Below are 22,092 nucleotides of genomic sequence, written 5' to 3' on the forward strand. Positions count from 1 at the left end.
GCAACGACAATAATTGATGACGTCACAGCGCAGTAGTTTACTATGCAAACATAGTTTTTCAGTTAATTATTGTAAAAATTATCAAAATTAAATAATTTTTTTTGTAATTGATAGAGCAAATCGGGAGCCATTTTTTTTGGAAAAAATTTTTAAATTATGAAAAGTGAATATTTTTCATTCTATAGGGAAATCAAGTTTTCAGTATTTGGATTTTTTTTTAAATTAATTATAAATAAACTAATAATTATAGAAGTGGAGCAATTACTGATTCTGATGGAGCATTTAAGGAGCATTTTTTTTGCAAAAAAATTTTTTATGAAAAGTGAATATTTTTTATTCTATAGGGAAATCAAGTTTTCAGTATTTGGATTTTTTTAAAAATTAATTATAAATAAACTAATAATTATAGAAGTAGAGCAATTACTGATTCTGATGGAGCATTTAAGGAGCAATTTTTTTGCAAAAAAATTTTTTATGAAAAGTGAATATTTTTCATTCTATAGGGAAATCAAGTTTTCAGTATTTGGATTTTTTTTAAATTAATTATAAATAAACTAATAATTATAGAAGTGGAGCAATTACTGATTCTGATGGAGCATTTAAGGAGCAATTTTTTTGCAAAAAAATTTTTTATGAAAAGTGTATATTTTTCATTCTATAGGGAAATCAAGTTTTCAGTATTTGGATTTTTTTTTAAATTAATTATAAATAAACTAATAATTATAGAAGTGGAGCAATTACTGATTCTGATGGAGCATTTAAGGAGCAATTTTTTGAGATATTAATAATTAAAAAAAAAAAACTTTCCGCGCTAACTTCCTTCCGGTGGAAAAATGTATAGTCAAAAAAATAAAACCTGATAATTTTTAAACATTTTTATTACGTAACAAAATATAATTGTATTATAATAATTATAATATTTGATTATTAACAAGAAACAATTATTAAATAAATAAAGATTAAACATTTCAATAAGCAACAATAGCGTAAATAAAAAGTTATTAATTATTTGAACACGTTTTGCTAATTAATATGAAAAATAAAAATATAATATTATTACATTTATTTCTTATTTAACATATGTGATAAGATTGATAAAAATAGCAACATCATATTATATAATTTTAAGAAAAAGAATATGTTTGATGAAATAATTTAAAAATGTCTATTACTAGATAGGCAAGGCTCACAGCGCGGCAGCGTCATAAATTGCGTAGTTAAACTTACATAACCTTTAGAATAATAATTAAAAATAGTAATTATTGCCATGTTCAAGACGAATTGGTGCAAGTTTTAAGCGTTAGCAACAGCGGTCAGTATTTTAACATAAATATCGATTCCTTTGAGGAAAATGTCGGCGCTGAGATATTCATCGTGGTCGTGGAGCAGTACGGGCGTATGGTTGGTTCATGGGGGAGAAGCCGATGGCGGGAATACCGACTTCGCGGACGTATCTGCTGTCAGTGCCGCCGGGGAAAATGCGGCATTCTAGCTTCAGATTTCTGAAAAAAAATAAGGAAGCAGGTTATTCTCAGAATGTACCAACATAGGAAGAGGAGTTCCGCAAGGATCAATATTAGGGCCACTTTTATTTATTTTGTACAGCGCAGATATTATAAACAACATTAAACACTGCAGTTACCAGATATATGCGGATGATGTACAACTCTATCTCTCATTCTATCCTAGTGAAACTACACAAGCACTTGACCACATGAATTCTGACATTAAGCGAATTGACTCTTGGGCACAAAAAAACTCCTTGACTCTGAATCCCCTCAAAACCAAGTACCTTATATTAGGAAATCCCAAAGTAATTGAAAAAATAGCTAACCACGATCCTGTCATAACAATAAATTCAAGAAAAATTGATCGTGTGCATGAGGCACGTAACTTGGGACTAATTTTTGACGAACACCTTAGGTTTGATAAACACATTAACAAAACAATCTCCACCTCATTCTACAAATTAAAAATGCTTTATAGAATAAGAAACTATATCGAAACACCTCTACGCATTCAACTATGTGATGCTCTTATCCTCTCCAGATTCAATTACGCCGACACTGTTTATGGCCCCAGACTTCTTTCTCGCACACAAACAGCGATACAGCGGGTACAAAATGCGTGTGCGCGTTTTTGCTGGGACATCCCTCCAAGAAGTCATGTGAGCCCCTACCTTAATACCGCAAACGTCCTTAATATGCAAAAAAGACGCCAGGTACACTTTGCCACTTTACTTTTTGGATTGATGCAGTCGAAAATACCCACATATCTCTACGAAAAACTCGCATGGGTAGGTGAACGAAGTGCCTTAAACTACCTAACTAGGTCTGCAAACTGTAAACTATCCATACCCAAGCACCACTCAGCAGCATTCAAGGGTAGCTTTCGATACAATGCCACTAAGTGTTGGAACAACATCCCACCACCATTAACCAGTTTGACAAATATTAATAATTTTCGTTTCCAATACCGGAAACATATTTTAAAATCCTGTTCTAACACTTAGTGCATTTGTATCGAATTACACATTAAATATCTATTATATAACATAATATTATATACGCATTTATTCTCTGCCTATCTATTCATTATAATTATTAACATTGTATACATAATTTCACTTTATTTATTTACATTATATACATAATTACATACTGATATTATATACATATTAATAGAAATATATCTTTCACTGAAACTCCAATAGTCACCTTGGGGTCACTGAAAATCAGTGGTGGTAAGGTATTAATCACCTTGCCATCATAAACTGAGTTGGCTCCATTTGTCAGGTCACTCACTGCCACATTGCCTACTTCTTCTTAGGAATAAGCTTCTTATTATTTTTCTTTTATTTGTTTTTCCTTTGTAAATCAATTTTTGTAATCACTTTATGATTCTGACAATAAATGTGTTTATTATTATTTTTCTCTTTATATTTATTTTTTCTCCTCTTTCGAGGGTAAAATTAAAACCAATACACGGGCCTGAGCCAAGTGCATTGGTTTACACGATACTTAAGTAGATGTGGGTGTATGTATCAGAAATTATTATTATTATGTTTCTCATTTCCATAATACTCGGGTACCACCAGAAGGACGGTACCCGGATCTTTGGAAGGCTTACGTGGGGACACGGATCCAACACGCAGAGGCCCTTTCGAGAATTTTAATGTGTTGTGGGACACCAGCCGCAGCCTGCCCATGACTGCACCATAGAGACACAGCCCCAGGCAGTCCGCGGCCGATGTAGGACTATTGCAGGGTATGGAAATTTAATAATTGGGCTATGGATTGGGATGCTTAATGGACTGGTACTGTGGACTATGGGAAACTATGGCACCTGCCTTTCTACTAAAAGAAAGTAAAAATATGTTGGCAGGTGGTGACTCGCCCTCTCACTGTATGGGCCCCCGAAATAAGTCGCTGCAATAGTGCGACAAGGGGGCAACATATTGTGAGCAGCTAAGGGTGGAGAGGCGTCCCTGGACTTTAAACTCCGATCACGCGCTCCCTGAGGGTCCAGCATCACGTGCCCACTCGCCACTTACGCTTCGCATCCACCCTTCGAGCTAAAAGCTCTCGCGACTCCACTCTGGCCGGCCGGTTAAGGCAAGCCAGAGGTGGGGGTCCTGTCCTCGTCAGGCTTCACTCCGACCGGCCGGTGAAGGCAAGCCGGAGATGAAGACAGGGGCCTCCCCCGGGAGCACTCGGTTCCCGCGGGGTCGCTACTCCCCGATACCCCGCCACAAGGTGTCCTGCGGGTTGACTGATTGCACGGGTGGAATATCTATTGTCACATAGACAATAGATATTCCAACCGTGGGCGATGGGGTCGTCACATCCCTACGCCCTTATTATTATTATTATTATGTCTCTCTCCATAATACACGGGTATCGCCGTAAGGATGATACCCGGTCCTTTGGAAGGCTTACGTGGGGACACAGGTCCAACACGCAGAGGCCCTTTAGAGAATTTAATGTGTTGTGGGACACCAGCCGCAGCCTGCCCATGGCTGCACTATAGAGATACAGCCCTGGGCAGTCCACGGCCAATGTAAGACTATTGCAGAAAAATGGAAATGAATAAAACTGGGTTATGGAAGGGGGTGTTAGATGGACTGGTATATTGGGTCTATGGGGGCTATGGACGTCTGCCTTTTCAATATTAAAAATTGAAAATTATGGCAGACGGTGACTCGCCAGTTCGGTCGATGGGCTCCCAAAAAGGTTACCGATAATGGCAACAAGGGGGCAACATCAGCTGAACGGCTGGGGGTGTAGAGAGGTGCGGCACCGGTTTCACCATCGCGAGCCCGCGGGCCCGGAGCGGGTTTCCCCGCTATTACGCCATTAGACACTTCCACCCCCGAGCATATAGCTCTAGCGGCTCCACTCTGGACGGCCAACAAAGGCAAGCCAGAGGTGGGGGATCCTGAACCTCGTCATTGTTCACTCCGAACTGCCACCGGGACAGCCCAGAGGTGAGGACAGGGACCTCCCCCGGGAGCGCTCGGTTTCCGCGGGGTCGCTACTCCCCGACACCTCGCCACAAGGTGCCCTGCGGGGTGACTGACTTATTATTATTATTATTAAATATCTATTACAATACTGTTCTTTTTTTTTCCAATTAACCAAAAATTATTAAAATTCGTTCAGCCCATTTTGAGTTATAAGTTGTGTAACTAATAAAACGCAAAAAAAAAAACAGAATAGTTGATTACTTCATCCAAGAAAGTCATTTGTTTAATTTATATGTAATTGTTATCACCCATATTGTTTTTTATACTTACAACTTGTCAGCAGTCGATTTAAAAGCAACCCAGAAGGGATTGGTTTCATCAATTTTGGTGCATTCAATTTTATCATTCTTCTGTTCGAACTCATAAGTAACACCTTCACCAGCTTCTTTGCACCATTCTTTAATCTGTAAAACAGCCATGATGTAGTTTTACGTGAAAAAAGTAAAGCGTGTGTGCCGAGCACACGTGTCAGAAGCGAAATTTCTTTGGCAAGATTCAAAGATACCCAAATCGTCACTTTTCTCAATGGCGGGACGGTATTACCATGACGCGACCTCGAAATTTTACCCGAAAGAAATTTCATTTCAAAAAAACAAAGAATAATCAAAAAATAGAGAAGAGAATTATTTTTTGTTTATAATAATAATAATATATACGAACCCTATTCTCAAATTGTTCATGGTCCACGGTAACAGCCAAGCGACAATCAAACACAACGGTTAGTTTCTCTGGAATCACATTCGATTGGACACCACCCTGTATAAAAGCGATAAAAAATATGCTTAAGGGTCAACTCACACCAAAAGAGCGGCGAAGCGCAGCGAAGCGGAGCGCAGTTTCCGTGTCATATGAATTTTTACTTTATTGTCATTACTATAAAACTTATTATCGCCTGAGAAACTCGAGCCCGCGGCGCCGCTGGAATTCCGCGGAATTCCAGCGGCGCCGCGGGCATTCACGCGACTCGTTCGAGTTTCTCATGCGATAATAAGTATTATAGTAATGAAAATAAAGTTAAAATTCATATGGCACTGAAACTGCGCTCCGCTTCGCTGCGCTTCGCTGCGCTTCGCCGCTCTTTTGGTGTGAGTTGACCCTAAGGATATAAAATAAATTATACAAAATCTTAATATATATAAATCTCGTGTCACAATGTTTGTCCTCAATGGACTCCTAAACCACTTAACCGATTACAATAAAATTCGCACACCATGTGCAGTTCGATCCAACTTGAGAGATAGGATAGTTTAAAGCACAAAGCGGGCGAAGCCGCGGACGGAAAGCTAGTATTATATATAATTACAATACAATATATTAAATTAATTAATGGAGAACTGAGTAATATTAGAAAAAAAAAGCGGATTTAATTTCCTTTTGCTCATTTAATTATCAATTTAAAATTGGTCTTTAACAATTTAATACGTAGTAAATCAGTAAGAAAATAAACTAATAAAAATTCATTTTTTTATACTCACATGTACTTGCGTCAAATTGATAGTGGTCACATCTCCGATGGTCAGTTTGGGGTCATTGTCCAAAATGCTTTTCTGTTCTTCGCGCAATGTCATGAACTTGTTTATAATGAACCTTAGCTGAAAAAAAAACAACGCATTAAAAAAAATTGTTTCAATAATTTATGATAGTTATTGCCTTTATAATTATTTTTGGGTTAGTTATTAAATAATTTTAAAGATAACCTAGCAGGTATTTATAGATATTATGTGGTTATTAAATAGATCAGACAAAAGCGAAACCAAATGATATAACAAAAATTTTCATTTTATTAAGTACAAAAATATTTATCCACACTGTTTGTTTGATTATAATGAATAGGCTCATAAACTACTGGACCGATTTTAAAAATTCTTTCACCATTCGAAAGCTACATTATCCACGAGTAATATAGGATAGGTTTTATCCCGGAAATTCCACGGGAACGGGAACTATGCGAGCTTTTCTTTGAAACCGCGGACGGAGCCGCCGGCGGAAAGCAATAAAGTGTAATATTTTATTTATTTTTTAATAATATACCTACCTACACATTATCAATGCTTGATTCTGATTAACATTTTTGTAAATTTGTGTTCATATAATTAATTTTAAACACTAATAATTTTAAATGGTATTTGATATGTGTGAATAAATAAATAAATAATAAATAAATAAAATACCTTTTCGCCAGCAGTGTTTGGGAATAGAAGAGAACCGTGGCCGGGCTGCCCCGTACAATGCACGTGTATTTCTGTTAAATATTGTTAGCTATTATTATAATGGAAACTATATAAAATTGGAAAGTATAGTCTAAGATGAAAATGAGGTAAAGTTGCATGCATGATGCAATACATATAAGTAAGTATTATACATGACTCATGAGTTTATATACCCTTTGTATATAAACAGCAACACTAGGCAAGGCAAGATTGAATCTTGCCTTATAATAAATCGGTTTAGTAGACTGTAGAGCTTTATCAATGCAGGGTTTAAGCAAAAAAAAAATCGTCAAAATACTTACGCCATATGCTTCTTTCACCATAAAATATAATGAATTCTTCAGTAGGACTCGCCATGCCCTCGTCTAAAGCGAAGGCAACGTTCAGAGCTTTGAATTCCGGTGTATGGACAAACTTCCTCATACCGTCCACTCCACCGATCTCTTCGTCTGTTTACAATTTTAATAACAATAATTATATTTTCAAGAAAATCTTATCTATTTCAACATATTTTTACTTTCTTTTTCAAGTAATTACTCATACTCATTTTATTTAAAGGATCTTGTTTCATGTGATACATAAAAGGTCGTTAGGGTACGTACGCTTTGAATTTGACCTACTAAAAATGTTGTGGTATACCCAAACTACAAATATTTGATATGTTATAAGCAAAATATAAGAATTCAAAATTTGATCTAGCTAGTTAAAGAGCAAATAATTAATTAGCAAGAATAGTGAATACGCAAAGTTCCTATAAGTATCACGTTCTTACTAATCTCTTACTTACCAGGAACAAATGACAAATGAAGAGTTCTCTTCAACGAAACTCCAGCCTTTTTCAATTTCCTGATCGCCTCCATGTACTGGATACCGACACACTTCATGTCTTGCGACCCGCGTCCGTAGATCTTACCATCCTTGTCAATATGACCACTGAACGGTGGGAATGTCCAACTATCCTGTAAAATTATTACTCATAAGTAATTTCAGTAAACTTACGACCGAAGTTTCAGTATTAAATGAAAAAATTATACAAAGACCTGCTGCATTCTATTGTCATACAAACCACTGGTAAAAGCTAAAAAGAGAAGCATATAATGTTAAAACTTACCTCAAACACAGGCACTACATCCATATGAGAATTGAGAAGGACCGACGGGAGAGAAGGACTTTGTCCCACCCATGTTAACACTACGATGGGCTTCTTAGGTACTACTTTGTACACATTAAACTCTAAATCCAAGCTTCTCGCTTGTTTCTGGAGGAAATTCACGCAGTCATCTGTAAAAAAAGTCTGCCTGAAGAAAACCTCACAAAATCTATATCTTAACTTAAACTATCAAAAATGAAACAGTTAATCTAAAAGCTTATAGCTCTTGTTTCCAGATACACTAATATACCTTCCAGATACCTACTTATTATAAAAAATTAAAAAAAATAATAATTTATGATGCTGAAGATTTTAGTTCAACTGGTATCCGCTTGGAGTGCTGCAGCATTGCTGCAACTACTTTTCTGCTGTCAAAAATTTACCGATAGGTACATAAGTAGTTAATTCGTAAATAAAAAATATGTTTGAATTCTACAGAACTACGCAGTTAATTTCTACCATTTTGCCGTCGAGTACGGAGTCCCTAGGCCCTAACTAACTTGTACAAAGATCTCAATTTACAGCCACATTATTCAATTTAAAATAATTGAGGACGCGATGTCAATCTGCAGCGTGAATTATTATTGCATCCTTCTATCACCCCTTCATCTATACATATTATGAAGATATAATATAATATGTGAAGACAATGTTGATGGGAGGAATGTTTGTAAGGACGATGATTTGGTAAGAATGTATATAGGTTTGTTACGCTTTCACACGAAAACTAACCGTTTTTTGATGCTACTTGGCATTATTTATATTATGTAGATACCAAAATAGCACTTCAGCTTTGGAAACTTCTTTTGCCAGCTCGGTTCGTCTGCGGGTGAAATCGTCTGGCATAGCTAGTGTACATAAAATATTTGTATTATTTTAGATAAAATATCAGGCATCAATCTAGTTATCATGGTTATCTTTTCTTTACGGAACGTGAATAGGTACATAGATATAATCTGCTTAAGACAAAATAGAAAATAGTAGAAAAAACATCTTGTACCTAACTAATAGTAGCAGGTTAAAAATTACAAACGACTGGTTTGTGCCTACAAATAGTTTTTTCATTATTAAATGAAATTGGTAATTCAATAAGTCCCTGTCAGATGAATATCCTACATAACTTTAGAAAATATAGACATACAAATTGACTATAAAAATTGACTATTTATGCCTGAAAAGCTATAGCTTATATAGCTATCGAAATCGACAGTAGGTAAAGCGATAGGCGAAGAGCTAGTTAAATAAATAAAAACATTATAATGAAATCAACGTATTCATTTAAAAATTCTGTGTTAGTTGTTATGTTTTAAATCTATGATAATAATGTGATGTAAATATAAAATTCGTGTATATTTCTTAATTAACTTACCATAATTAATATTCGGTTGAACACTCGGTATTCTCAAATATTCCACGAAATTCGCTACGGCCGGATTGCTACTATAGTCGACGGACATTTTCTTCGCTGTAACAAGATATTATTATATACGGTTATCAGCGTATGAGTGCCGCGCAAGACTGCTCATACACGCATATATACGTTATTAATAATAATCTGTGGTACGAGCGATATGCAAATAATATGATTACAATTAAATGTTAAGTTGTTTGAAGTTTGATATCACGATATCATTTATTTATTAGAGTTTATTTACATGGGTCATCATCATCCAAAAAATTCCTTAGGTACATACCTACCTACTTCATTATTTTCCCAGAAAGAATAGTAGTAAGGAGGGTAACTCGTAAAGGGCAAATTTCAACGAATGCCAATTGCCATAATGAAATTAGCACTAACACAGGTAGGTAGTGTTTATAAAACTGAGAATCGCAAATTTATTTTATTTTTGAAATCAATTCGTTTAGTCGACCGCTTCATTTTTGCGCGAAAGGAAAGCACGCAGTAAGACCCTTGCGTCGTAAGAATAGGTATAAGGTACAGGATTGCATGGTGGGAAATGGTTGGTTTATTCAATACAATATTCATGGTATTCATTTTTCTTCAAGAATTATTTTATATATACCTTTTTTTACTATCAGTTGCAAGACTACTATCGGAATTGTTGCGAGAGATAAAACTGATAATGTTTACGGCGGCAGCATCACAATTTTAATGTAGAGTTACCGTTATAACATCAGATGTTCAAAATTACAAAACCAGTCAGGTAATTGCCTGTGTATGTGACGAAGATGGTAGTATGTTTTATATTATATTTACATGAGAATAATAGAGCGCGCGTTATACATGGGAGTTGCTGTTACATAAATTATTGCTGGTGTATAATCCATCTATATTTTTGATATGGTTAAGAGTGTAATTTTGTATTCTATTTATTATATTATAGTATAGTGTTATTCATATGAATAACACTTATATTTAATGGAATTTGAGTCAGCTCTTGGTCCATAATTGATGGAAGATTTCTGGTGGAATTTATTTTGCAGACTCAAAATAATCTAAATCAGCTTATTAGTTTAACTAAACTAGTTACAGATACATTACCTTTAGATGCCATATTGTACTTGAAGTCTTGTTATTTCTTTTTGTATTTATTGTTTATTCTTCTTTGATATGTTCCTATATTTGTGCTTTTCAGACTTATAATATTTATTTATGCAATTGGACAAGTATTCTTGATTTTTTTAAAGTCTGTGTTTGAGTGCTTAAGTTCCTGTTTTTTAATCTGTAAAGAAAAAGTATTTATTAGTATTCAAAATATATTAATATGAACGGATTTTAAAGGTGACTTATTCAAATTTAATTGAATATATCACATTTAAAATATGTGTCTTTAATTTCTAAATTTTTGAATAAATTTCTAAATTTACGTTAAATCAAACACAAGAATAACACTATTTAAATAAATATAGGAAGCACCTTTGTCATGCTATTTGTAACATGGTTAAAAGAAAAAAACGTATTCAATGTGCACTTAGTCTTTATTATTGGTTATAATAATAATCATGAAAAATAAAAACAAAATAAAAGGAAACCATTTTTTGAGATTATAAAATTGTACATAGGAACTACAAATTTAGTAACTAAGTATTTTATTTCTAAGTTCACTAATATTTTACTTATTTTCAACCAGTTTTTCTAAAAAGTAAGTTGTCAATTCAAAGATGTAGTAACAGTTTTAGCTGATCAATCTTTTTGATTATCATAAATATAAAATACAAATATTTTCTAAAATATCAAATGAATTTATAATAATAAAATTCACTTATAATGAGTTAGTATTTCTCCCATTAATTTTTCTTTCTCAGCAGTCAGCATTTCTTCTGCAGGGTTTCTGTATTCCTGATACTTAATATGATTTTCATTATCTTAAATTCATACACCCCATCTCGATTTGCTCCTTTGTATGTTGTGTAGACCTAAAATAAAGTAAACAATTTTTAAACCAATATCAAAAATACATAAATTATCATGTCTTATTTTTTTTTAATTGATAAAATAAGAAAAACTTCTTACTAGCTTTAATTCTGAATAAGTTATAATCTCACACAGGCAGTAGGCACCCACCAGCATTAACAAATTCCTGAATCTCACATCCTTGAGTCCTTGTTATCGTCCCACCACTTCCTAATATTTAACTATCATAAAAACTGCTATATTAGTTATGCCTCCTCCACACTACTCGCGAAGTTCCTCGGCGAAGTACTCGGCCGAAGTTGACTGAAGTCCGCGGTGCTACACTACACACTCGTTCAACTTCGCGAGGAACGCATACGTTCATATTCAGAACGAACTGCAGGTAACTTCGTGCCCTTTGACTCGGGCGCAAAAACCGACAACAAACGGAAGTCGGCCGAGGCGAGGTAAAGTTGGACGAAGTAAGCCGAAGTGCCTCTCTACATTATTCTATTCGTCTAACCTCGTTCAACTTCGCGAGTAGTGTGGAGGAGGCATTACACTTTATGATTAATGCAGCATTATAAGGGGCATATCCATACCATATTTTTAAATTGTAAAATTTAAATAAGATAGAAGACGATAAAATAAAATGTAGCTTTTAAAAATCATTTTATTGGGATTATCTTTATCTCATAAATCTTAATATTCGAAATTCACATTGTATATGTATATTTGTAGCTTAAAGAAAGCTTAATGCAGGTAAAAACAAAACATTTTCCCCATTGTAATAGTATCTTTTTTCTACACAATTTAATCTGTAAAGGGTATCCAGAATATCCAAAAATGTCTTGATATAATGTTCATCTATTCGTTATGTAAATATTTACTTGTTACACGAAAATGAGCATCACTTATCTGGGGGCACGGTAGTGCCCCCGCCAAGACGAGCCAAGCGAAAACGAAGCGCACGGGCACTACCTACCTTTTCTCGAAGCGCTTCGACGTTTTTTTGAACCCTCATAACTTGGGTTTGAATTATGCTAGATCAACAAAATTTTCGGGATATATTGTCAATAGCGGACTTATTGAACATATTAAGTTTTAATTACATTAGCTTTTATACTTCAGATTTTATTTATATCTAAAAAACGCTAATTTCGTCACTGACTCACTGATGATCATCAAAATTCTTAAGGTATTTCCTAATGTCCTAGAAAGCTGAAATTTTGTATATAAGCTAGTATTAGCACACAAACATCAAAAAAATTATAAAACTTGTAACTTTCATCCCCCAACCCCTTAAACTAGGGGATGGGAGTTTGTATGAGACCTGTAATTTTAAATTAAATTTTGATGACGCTAGAGATCTAATCTAATAATCTAAAACTTGGTTCCCCTAGATATAAATATATGTATAGGTACTCCTTGTTAAAAAAAATTAAAAATTTAATCGACATAAATCAGATCATATAAATATGAATGAATAGAAGTGTTGCGAACGTCTCCTGCCTCTTACGTCCACACAGTAGCTAAAAATAATAAAAAATTGTCCTTGTCAAGAGAGTGGGCTATAAAAAAAGGCGTCTCTGATGTGCAAGAAATACACCCCAAAAAAAGAAAATAATAAAAAAAAAAATTTGTTACAAACAACTTACAAAAAGAAATGAAATCCCACCAAAAACATTTTCATGTAAAATGTTGCCAAGACGATCCCATATGACTCGCACTGTCAAAAAGTTATCAGATCTCATGTAGAGCCAAGCTTCTAACACTACACGCCCTAACTCTACAAGGCCTAACTTCACAAACTCTACACCTTAGTCAAAATATTATGTGGCTTGGCCGTTCGTTACTACAAGAACTATAATTGTATAACACAAAAATAATGAACAGTGAATTAATTTTTCACCTTACGCCGATGTGAATGTAGTGAAATGGCCAAGCCACATATTTTGACTAAGTTGTAGAGTTTGTGAAGTCAGGCCTTGTAGTGTTAGAAGCTTGGCTCTACATGAGATTTAATATTACACTGCAGTGAAATGTTTTGATTGACACAAAGTTGACCTACTTTAAAATGTACTACTATGTAGTCAATTAATTTTAACTAGAAAATATAAAGAACCAACCGAAGTTTATGCTAGAATTATTAATACTGCTTCTTCGGGATAGTGCATACTACATGTAAAATATTTTTCTTCACTTTATGAAAGTAACTCTTCCCATTTCATGTTATAATTTAGGTTTAGGAACTATTATTTTTAAATGAACCTAACCCGTCATTTTAGGACTGGAGCTATTATCAGCTGATGACACTTAATGTCAAATTTTGATTTGACAGTTGACACAGATATTGAAGTAAATGCATCAGATGCATTCATGTGATTCATTTACAGAAAAGCGCATTTAAGGCTCAGCTACAAGATTTTTATTTGAAGAAAGATGTTAATATATTAATTGGTAAGAGTTCCTGTTGTCTATAACTTATTAGTTAACATAGTTCTGATAAATTATGTGCCATAAGCTTCATTAAATTGCGTTAATCGACCAAAGTAGCAACAGTATTAAGTTTAAATTTTCAAAAACATTGCTTAAAAAAATTAAATAGATGGTTTAAATATAAATCTATTGTTCTAAGATGCGATCTAAGCTATTAAAAAATTATTCTTAATTATCCGTTACGATCACAGGTTACGATCCATTATGATTAAGAACAGATAATAAAATATTATCTATGAAAATTGTAAGATGTCATATGAATAATGAATGTCAGATATTGTTTAGGTTAAAAAATATATTTTGAGGTTAGAATTTGCAAGAAACAAATCGAGTACCTACATAACAAGAATTATGAATTGATTTAATATTTAATCAATACGAATTCATTTCAGATTCGTCTTCATTTGAAAAAATATTAAACAATGACATCCTTACTTATCAATGCTCTTAAAAGAATTCACATATCTTTGCCATCTCAAATCGGATCAAGTTATTTCGCGACATCGGCCATAAATTCAAATTCTTTAAGTATTATAAAGAAGGATTGGAAATATCCTCCTCAGTATACCAAACCACGAGAGGTATGGATTGAAAATTTAGATTCTGTAGAAGAAAAGAAACTGGGACTGTTTGAACTGCATCCATTGGTATATGCAGCGACTCCGCGAATCGATATCATTCACCGCAATATAATATGGCAAAGAAAATATAGATGGGTATCGTGGGCCCACACCAAAACTCGTGCAGAAGTAAGAGGAGGAGGAAGAAAGCCATGGCCTCAGAAGGGTTTAGGTCGAGCTCGTCATGGGTCGATAAGATCTCCACTGTTCCGTGGCGGTGGTGTCGCCCACGGGCCGCGATCGGGAAAAACTCACTTTTTCATGCTTCCATTTCATGTTCGTATACAAGGACTGACGTCAACCCTATCAGCTAAATTAGCACAGGATGACTTACATGTTGTTAAAGATTTAGAGCTACCAACAGATGAACCAGACTTTCTTAGAGAATTAATTGAATCAAGGAATTGGGGTCCATCTGTACTCATTGTTGATGAGTAAGTTATTATCCTTTTTAAATTATAATTAAACTAAGCATGCATGATAGATATTTTACAATAAATTAAACTCAAATAATCATTCAAATTTTAAAATACAATTAGCAATGTACCCCATTATTGTTATAAATGTACCCCATTACTGTTATAATTTACTATACACTATTGAGTTATGAATAGTGTATCATTGTACCTATTTTTGTTACAACCAACAACAGCAATCAAGCTTCAAAAACAATCTAATTAACTTAACTTTTATTTCATTTACAGTACTGATTATGCGCCAAGAAATATAACAGTTGCAACAGACACCCTCTCACATGTAAACATCATGCCCGTTTATGGCCTAAATGTTTATTCTATGTTAAAACATGACACATTAATACTAACACGAGCCGCGGCAGAGAAGATAGAAGAAAGAATACTTCACCATCTACATTCTGACTGTAGAAGCCGAATAAGTGAATTCAAATTAGATCAGATTTAATCAGATGTTATAATAAAATAGTTTTAGTGGCTGTATGGATTTTATTTATTAAATTAATTAATAATTGACAGTAAATACAAGTTGTAAGCTTTCTGGAATAAAAATGAAGCACATTATAAATTAATATGGGGGTCATACATCCCTTCATACCCTCCACTCTAATAAAAATTGTTATGCAAATGAAGCATGGTTTTCTGTGAGAGTAGAAACTAGAAGTTACGTCAAAATTAAACCATCCAAAAGGAAAATTAAAATGTTTTACAAGTTTCTTGTTTCTACAAGACGTCAAAATTTCACTATCCAATTGTAAAAATTAAAATGTTATACAAGTTTTTTGAAGTTATACTTCTTATGGCGCGATGGAGAAAAATGATGAGAGTGAATTTTTACGATGCGCGCGCACACCGACACCTAAATTTAACAGCATGAAGTTAGTTCTAGGTGGTATGAAAATTGATAAATATTTTTTTTCAATATGCCAAAGAAGTATAACTTCTATTACGCGTGTACATAAGTACACACACTCTTTTTTTTGTATAGATTTTAGTATTATTCTTTTATTTTGGACAAAGTGCAGCTAGCTTCAGTTGCAGTACTCCAGTCAGATTCATGATAATAATTGTTTTACTAGGAGCATTGGAAATTTCAACCTTAATAACTACATAACTGGAGAATAAACCACTTGCTTATGAGTTTACATAAGTTTTAAAACCCTGTTTTAGTTAATGCCTTTACATTAGGACTTAGCATTACATTTTTAGCACTACAAACTATTCCTGTAGTTAGTCATGTATAAATCAGCTGGTATTTTTATTTTCCTGGCTTTTCTTTTTGTGATGTACTGTGGCCTAAAAAGAGAAAAAAAAATCAACATGAGAACAAATTTATTTCACCATAAAATACCAAAATAAAATCTAAAGAATACATTTGGAGAACTAAGTTTACTAAGGTTCAACTTAATTCTTATGTAATTAAGTAATGTGAAAAAAGGAAAAAATTACAATACTTTTTTCCGTAATATTTCATTGAGTAAAACAAATCTAAATTTTTTGTGCTTACTATAAGGTTTGATATAAAATAATAGCTGTGCTCCGCGGTTTTATCCGCAGTGCTCTGCTATAGCCTTCCTCCATAAATGGGCTATCTAACACTGAAAGAATTTTTCAAATCGGACCAGTAGTTCCCGAGATTAGCGCATTCAAACAAACATATAAACTCTTCAGCTTTATAATATTAGTATAGATTAATGAAAAGTGATATTCTTACTTTGCTGGAGGATTGTGTATCACATCCCACCATTTTTTGCCTGATTCTCCATCTTATATCTGCCCAGTCATTCTCCCCTGGTACATTTGGTTTGTATTTTTCCCATAATGAAGAATAATAATGATACAGGGTAACGGGGTCACATTTCTTCTTTGGCTGTGGCTTAGGCACTTTTATCACTAAAAATATAAGTTAAAGTTGTAGTATTTGTGTGTAATATAAATCAAATATGTTTGAGTAAATAAAATAATAACTAGTGATCCGCCCCGGCTTCGCCCGTGGTACATATTCACGTTTTCTCTACATAAGAACCATCCTCGAATTTCAAGGTATATTATAATAAAAGAATTAACGAAATTGGTTAAGCCGTTCTCAAGTTATGCGCTTACCAACACATTTTGGGATTCATTTATATATTATAGATCTACTACTGTGAATATAAAAGTAAATAAAAAAATGTACATTTCATTACAGTAGACAAATTCACAAATTATTTTACAAAATAAGTCTAGCCGTAAACTTGAAATGATGATCATTAAAACAGGCTTCCTAGTTAAAACATAAATTTGAAAAGTACATACAATTATCACTTAAAGTAACAGTAGTTTTTGAAGGTTCCTTGCTAACTTCTGTTTTCTTTTCCACTCTCACACATGAGCATGATCTCCTTGGTGGTTTTTCTTCCTCTTTTTGTCCCAAATTGGGAGATGACTGTACATTACGTACAGTTAGTGGTCTTCTTGGTCCTCGACATTCTTTATTGCAACATAAGACAGCACCATCATAGGCTTTAGAACGACTTCTAGATGAAAAAGTGCTTGCACTATGCAGTCTTTCCGGCCCATCATGTTTCATATGTATATTCCCTGATTGACTCTTTTGTTGTAAATCATATTTTATAAGCTTTTTAAGATCTGAAAACATCAATATAAGTGACCTTTTATCATTTTTAAGACTTTTAACGAATCGACTTACATTGAACTACAATAATTGTTTACATACCTGTGATAAAATACTTTAACACTTCACCACTTATGTTATGTATTCCCAAATAATTTAAATATCTCAATATTTCCCTTGCATCCAGCTGGGATGTTAAATCCACGTAATCTTTATCATCCATTGTTTGTTTTTTTTTGTATAAGTAGGTAGTAAAAATTCGAACCTGGGAACTCTATATTAGATATACTGTGTATTTTTATTTAGTAAAAGCAGCTGGCACAGCTGATGCTATAAAAATTAATAATATCATCAAATCATTGAATTAATAAAAACTTTTAGTCATATTTTCAAGTTTTCAACTTTCAAGTTTCGAGTCATGAAATAAATACTCTAATGTCAATGTCAAATTTGAAAAATAACGTTTCTAGATTTTGACACTCAGATATAGGTAATATGTGTAGGTATAGTCTGTCTAAAAAGTCAGTTTACATGGGTAATTTAAAGGGTAATTTTAAAACTCAACCTAGCAACACTGCAAATAATGTATAGTTTAAACGTACAATCTAGATACATTAGAATAAAAATATTTATATTAAAATTTGATAAAAATATTAAAAATGATAAGTGATTAGAAAATATTTGAGGTAGGTACAGCGTACAGGATTACAGGAAAAGTCAACAAATAAAAAAACACTTCAGAGCATAATGTACATTGTACATACATATATTAACTTTGACTTGCATAAACAAAACAAAGCAGAGTCAATGCAATTAGAAATTGAATTGAATTTATCAAAGTCATCCAAATAGATTTTCAAAGGGCATCCATTTTTTGAACCACGACCTTTTCCAGGCGTGCGCCATACTCCGTTATTTACGCTAGCTTCTTTTTTAATACGAGCCAAAGTCACTCTTGAAACACCTGAAAAATCATATTCTGTGTAAGGAAACAAATAAACAAACGATCACACCTTTGCACATTTTAGTACTTAATTAGGTACATATAAATTACAAGAAAAAAAAATAAATAAATACAAGTATCAACTAGTGTTACATACCGGTCATGGCGGATACTCTTTCTGTAACTTTGTTTTTGTTCACCAGATCTCTTTGTTCTGCTTTTTTACGCTGACAAAACTTAATAACCTTGTAAATTATCTCCCTCGCACTACTGCTCAAAGGTTTTGGCATTTTATACGAATATTAAACAGGAAAATCTAAATAAAATTGAGAAAAGCTAGGTTATAATTTACAATTTTGACAGCACCTGCAGGGTTACCAGTATAAGTTTTTAAATTTCTACTTAAATTACCCATGTAAACTGACTTTTTAGACAGACTCTATAATATTATTATGTTTATTGAGAACCGTTCGTTTTCAGGCATTTTCAGGATTACACTCACCCAACTGCTTTGCGTGAAAAGTTCTTAGGTGTGGATCTGTCTATTGATTAATACTCAATGTAAATATCGGTTAATTCTAAAATTTTTGTGTTACTTAATCGTTTGACTTTCGCTATTTTTCCGACGAGTTCGACTAACGCCCACGCGACTAAGCCGCCGGTACCAGCCAAGAAGCTTATATCTAATACACTGGAGATTGCACTATGAACGTTGACTTGTCACGGGAAGGTATGACCTTGAATGACGCCTGGTTGTTTTTTGTCCCTTTAACACCTGACTTGGCAAGTTGGTGTGAAAGGGATGAAGGAACAACCAGGCGTCATTCAAGGTCATACCTTCCCGTGACAAGTCAACGTTCATAGTGCAATCTCCAGTGTATTAAATATAAGCTTTTTGGTACCAGCTTTCGAACACCATCATTTTTCTTTTTATCATTGCGTACTAAGACCCCTGTAGAACCGCCATCCTGTTACAAATGACTCGAAATTTTGTGTCAATATCTCCCGGTCTATTAATTTTATTCATTGTCGCACTCTGTAAACATTTATAAATTCGAAAGTAGTAGAGTAGAGCGTTCTTTTGTGGTTCTTTTAGAGTTTAAACACCATAAATAGGTACAAAACTGTAAAGAAGTACCTAGTATTTTAAGAGATAATATTTTATTTTCAATAATAAATAAATTTATTTAACTACCAGCTCGACTTACTCTGCCATTTATCAATTTGGATTGAAATTGTATATTAAAATAAATTAATAAAAACATAACATAATAACATAGTACATTGTACATACATTGTATATGTTACCGGAAATGTATAAAATCAAGGAATTGTATACAAATCCTAGGAAATGTGTACAATTCCGATACCATTATACCACAGACTAATAATAATATACTACGTATATTATACATATCCTAGGAAATGTATAAAATAAATGATTTCTGTAATAAAACACTGTATCGGGTAACAGTCTTACCGTAAAATAATAATGGTATGTTCATATTATCTTACTAATTAACATGTCTTAAATCAACTTATATTCAATTAAATCAAATTTTCATTTGGTTAGTACTCAGTCCCCTCGTCCCGCTGTCTCCTTGTACATGTCCCAGTCGGATTGTATAATCCGCCGTATTACAAACGGCCGGCATTTTGTAATACATAATATACCGAAATTCGTCTTTTCCAAAATTCTACAAAAAGACGGTCGTGAGCCGACGTAGCACCACTTCGTGGGGCTCCTGTTTCTATCTAGTTTTAAAAAACACGAACCTAACCTAACCCACCCCCTTATCCATACCAAAAATTCTGATTACGAATTTTCGGCCCTCCCCCCATCGACCCGCGTACTTCCAATAACTTAGATGTTTTACATTTCCGATTGCTATTTACGAAATGTATAGATTTCCTAGGCAATGTGTATAAAATAATTTATTTCACACATTTCCGTGCGATTTTAGGAATTACATAAATTTCCTAGAAATTGTATACAATGACGGATATTACATTTCCGATAACATATACATACTTTGTTTTAAAATGAAACAAATACAGCTTTAAAGAGTTAATTAGTCCATACAATATAAGAAATCCAGGACGTCATCATAATATTGCTAAGTAAATATTGTAGAAGCATCCATCCAGCTTGAATCTTTTGTTCCGAAAATGAGACCTTGTTAATATTTTTTTAAAATTAATTTAGGAATGTGGTAAGCATCACTGATTGATATATCCACATAATTATTATTATATCATCACACATTTACAAGATTTAGAAATTATAACTGTATTTACAGTAAAATATTTTGTAATGTAATTTCATAGACATTAAAAAAAATTTCATACTTAGTAATGGGTTGATCTATAAATCAATAATGTTTAGGTTAGGTACCCTAAAATTCTAAATGATATAATATTCGCGTTCGCGTTGCAACATCGAGTGGAATGACCGAATTCGAATTGTAATATTGACGTGTACCATAAATTGTGCATTCACAAACGGTCAGTGATACGGAAAGAAGATCTGTGCCAACGGCAGCGAGGTTGCGGCCGACAGAGTGGCGCCAACTATCCTTCATTCATAAGTAACGCTTTCAGCCGCTTCAAGCGCTTTGTATTTTGTACGCGCAATAGAAAACCTTTTATTTTTGTCGAAATTGAAGTTTGTTTTTTCTATACTTAGTATTTATAAATTGAAGACTTTTTAACGGATTTTAAATGCGATTAATCACTACCCATATTATTATAAATGAGAAAGTGGGTTTAAGCGTGTTTGCCTTTCTTTCACTTCGTAAGCTAGGTACCTAGGTACTATTTAATATTGTTTAGTATTGTTTAGTACCTACCTATGTCAACGTTTAGCTATTGAACTCATTAAAAATCTTAATTACCTACCTAAGTACCTATTTAAATTAACACATTGTAATGCATAACATAATGTCAGTGTCTTGTCTTTGCTTAAATCTTAATATTTTTAGAACTAACAAAAACAAAATGATATCTTAATTAAAACATTTCGAAAATCATTTAGTCCAGCATACCTCACATTGCTATAAACGCATTCTAAAATTGCCAGACATTAATTTCCATGTCGCATAAAGTATCCGATCTATCCAACTAATTTGTAAAATAAATACCTACAACAGCTTGATAGAGCGCTTTACATCAGCTTTGTTTGTATAGAACTGTTTACTTTGGCTGAATGGGTCGTCGGCCGGCAAACAGGGGAGAGGTTTGAACTTGCATCGGGGTCCAGACGAGACGCAGGCTTTTTGCAATCTCCTAAGATCTTTATCGCCCCACAAGTGAGGGTGAACAATGTACTCTGCTAGTAACACGCACATTTCGCTACGTAATCAGGTTTTATTTTCTCAATGGGTGCTTTAAATAGACGGAATATTCGTCTAGACGTGCCATGAGTCAATATCGTTAATTTATTCTAAAATGGCGGTATAATACGGGTACGGGGCCAATGAATTAGTAAAATTAATTGTTCATATTATTATAGCATAAAATATGTAATTAAAATGTTTTTTTTGAAACATTCGGTTACTTATAAGTTATAACTTCAATCCTAAACGTAAAAAGTCTTAAAAATAGAGCCGGGTGAGTTTATAATAAAATAAGTATGCATGATGAAGATTTCTCTGGTATAGTATGTATGTTGTTGCGTAATAGCCTAGGGTCCTTCTTGATCTAC

The 22,092-nt window shown here is 33.5% G+C and overlaps 3 protein-coding genes across 4 annotated transcripts; 1 reads left to right on the top strand and 2 right to left on the bottom strand.

Annotated features, from left to right (window-relative positions):
• Nucleotides 1-977: 977 nt before the first annotated feature.
• LOC123693779 (aminoacylase-1-like) lies at nucleotides 978-13,543 on the bottom strand. Its single transcript, XM_045638992.1, is given in 12 exon segments — nucleotides 978-1,404; nucleotides 1,406-1,502; nucleotides 4,796-4,929; nucleotides 5,186-5,281; nucleotides 6,001-6,117; nucleotides 6,697-6,767; nucleotides 7,038-7,184; nucleotides 7,523-7,694; nucleotides 7,847-8,016; nucleotides 9,255-9,350; nucleotides 10,389-10,569; nucleotides 13,370-13,543. Coding segments are annotated over 11 exon segments (1,224 nt in total). The 5' UTR covers nucleotides 10,402-10,569; nucleotides 13,370-13,543; the 3' UTR covers nucleotides 978-1,293.
• Nucleotides 13,544-14,002: 459 nt separating this feature from the next.
• On the top strand, nucleotides 14,003-15,311 carry LOC123694049 (39S ribosomal protein L4, mitochondrial). Of its 2 annotated transcripts, XM_045639346.1 has the most exons (3): nucleotides 14,003-14,044; nucleotides 14,132-14,793; nucleotides 15,064-15,311. In XM_045639346.1, exons 2-3 carry the CDS (start codon nucleotides 14,162-14,164, stop codon nucleotides 15,278-15,280), a joined length of 849 nt encoding a protein of 282 aa, XP_045495302.1. In that variant the 5' UTR covers nucleotides 14,003-14,044; nucleotides 14,132-14,161; the 3' UTR covers nucleotides 15,281-15,311. The 2 variants fall into 2 exon arrangements, with proteins under 2 accessions (XP_045495302.1, XP_045495301.1); XM_045639345.1 differs by lacking the exon at nucleotides 14,003-14,044 and having other exon boundaries at nucleotides 14,051-14,793.
• A 506-nt stretch (nucleotides 15,312-15,817) lies between these two features.
• Nucleotides 15,818-17,882, bottom strand: LOC123693752. The gene is made up of 4 exons (XM_045638954.1): nucleotides 17,549-17,882; nucleotides 17,128-17,460; nucleotides 16,547-16,725; nucleotides 15,818-16,128 (listed from the first exon to the last, which is right to left on the bottom strand). Exons 1-4 carry the CDS (start codon nucleotides 17,667-17,669, stop codon nucleotides 16,078-16,080), a joined length of 684 nt encoding a protein of 227 aa, XP_045494910.1. The 5' UTR covers nucleotides 17,670-17,882; the 3' UTR covers nucleotides 15,818-16,077.
• Between the last annotated feature and the right edge of the window lie 4,210 nt (nucleotides 17,883-22,092).

Source organism: Colias croceus, chromosome 8 (genome assembly GCF_905220415.1).
Source record: "Colias croceus chromosome 8, ilColCroc2.1".
NCBI classification, from domain to species: Eukaryota; Metazoa; Arthropoda; class Insecta; order Lepidoptera; family Pieridae; genus Colias; species Colias croceus.

What these genes read in the sequence shown, in the direction of transcription:
- LOC123694049 (XM_045639346.1), top strand. Translation starts at nt 14,162, where the DNA reads ATGACATCCTTACTTATCAATGCTCTTAAAAGAATTCACATATCTTTG. An exon ending in TCTGTACTCATTGTTGATGA is followed by an intron (nt 14,794 to 15,063) that starts GTAAGTTATTAT and finishes TTTCATTTACAG; the next exon opens with TACTGATTATGCGCCAAGAA.
- LOC123693752 (XM_045638954.1), bottom strand. Translation starts at nt 17,669, where the DNA reads ATGGATGATAAAGATTACGTGGATTTAACATCCCAGCTGGATGCAAGG. An exon ending in TGTTACTTTAAGTGATAATT is followed by an intron (nt 16,726 to 17,127) that starts GTATGTACTTTT and finishes TTATATTTTTAG; the next exon opens with TGATAAAAGTGCCTAAGCCA. An exon ending in ATACACAATCCTCCAGCAAA is followed by an intron (nt 16,129 to 16,546) that starts GTAAGAATATCA and finishes TTCTCTTTTTAG; the next exon opens with GCCACAGTACATCACAAAAA.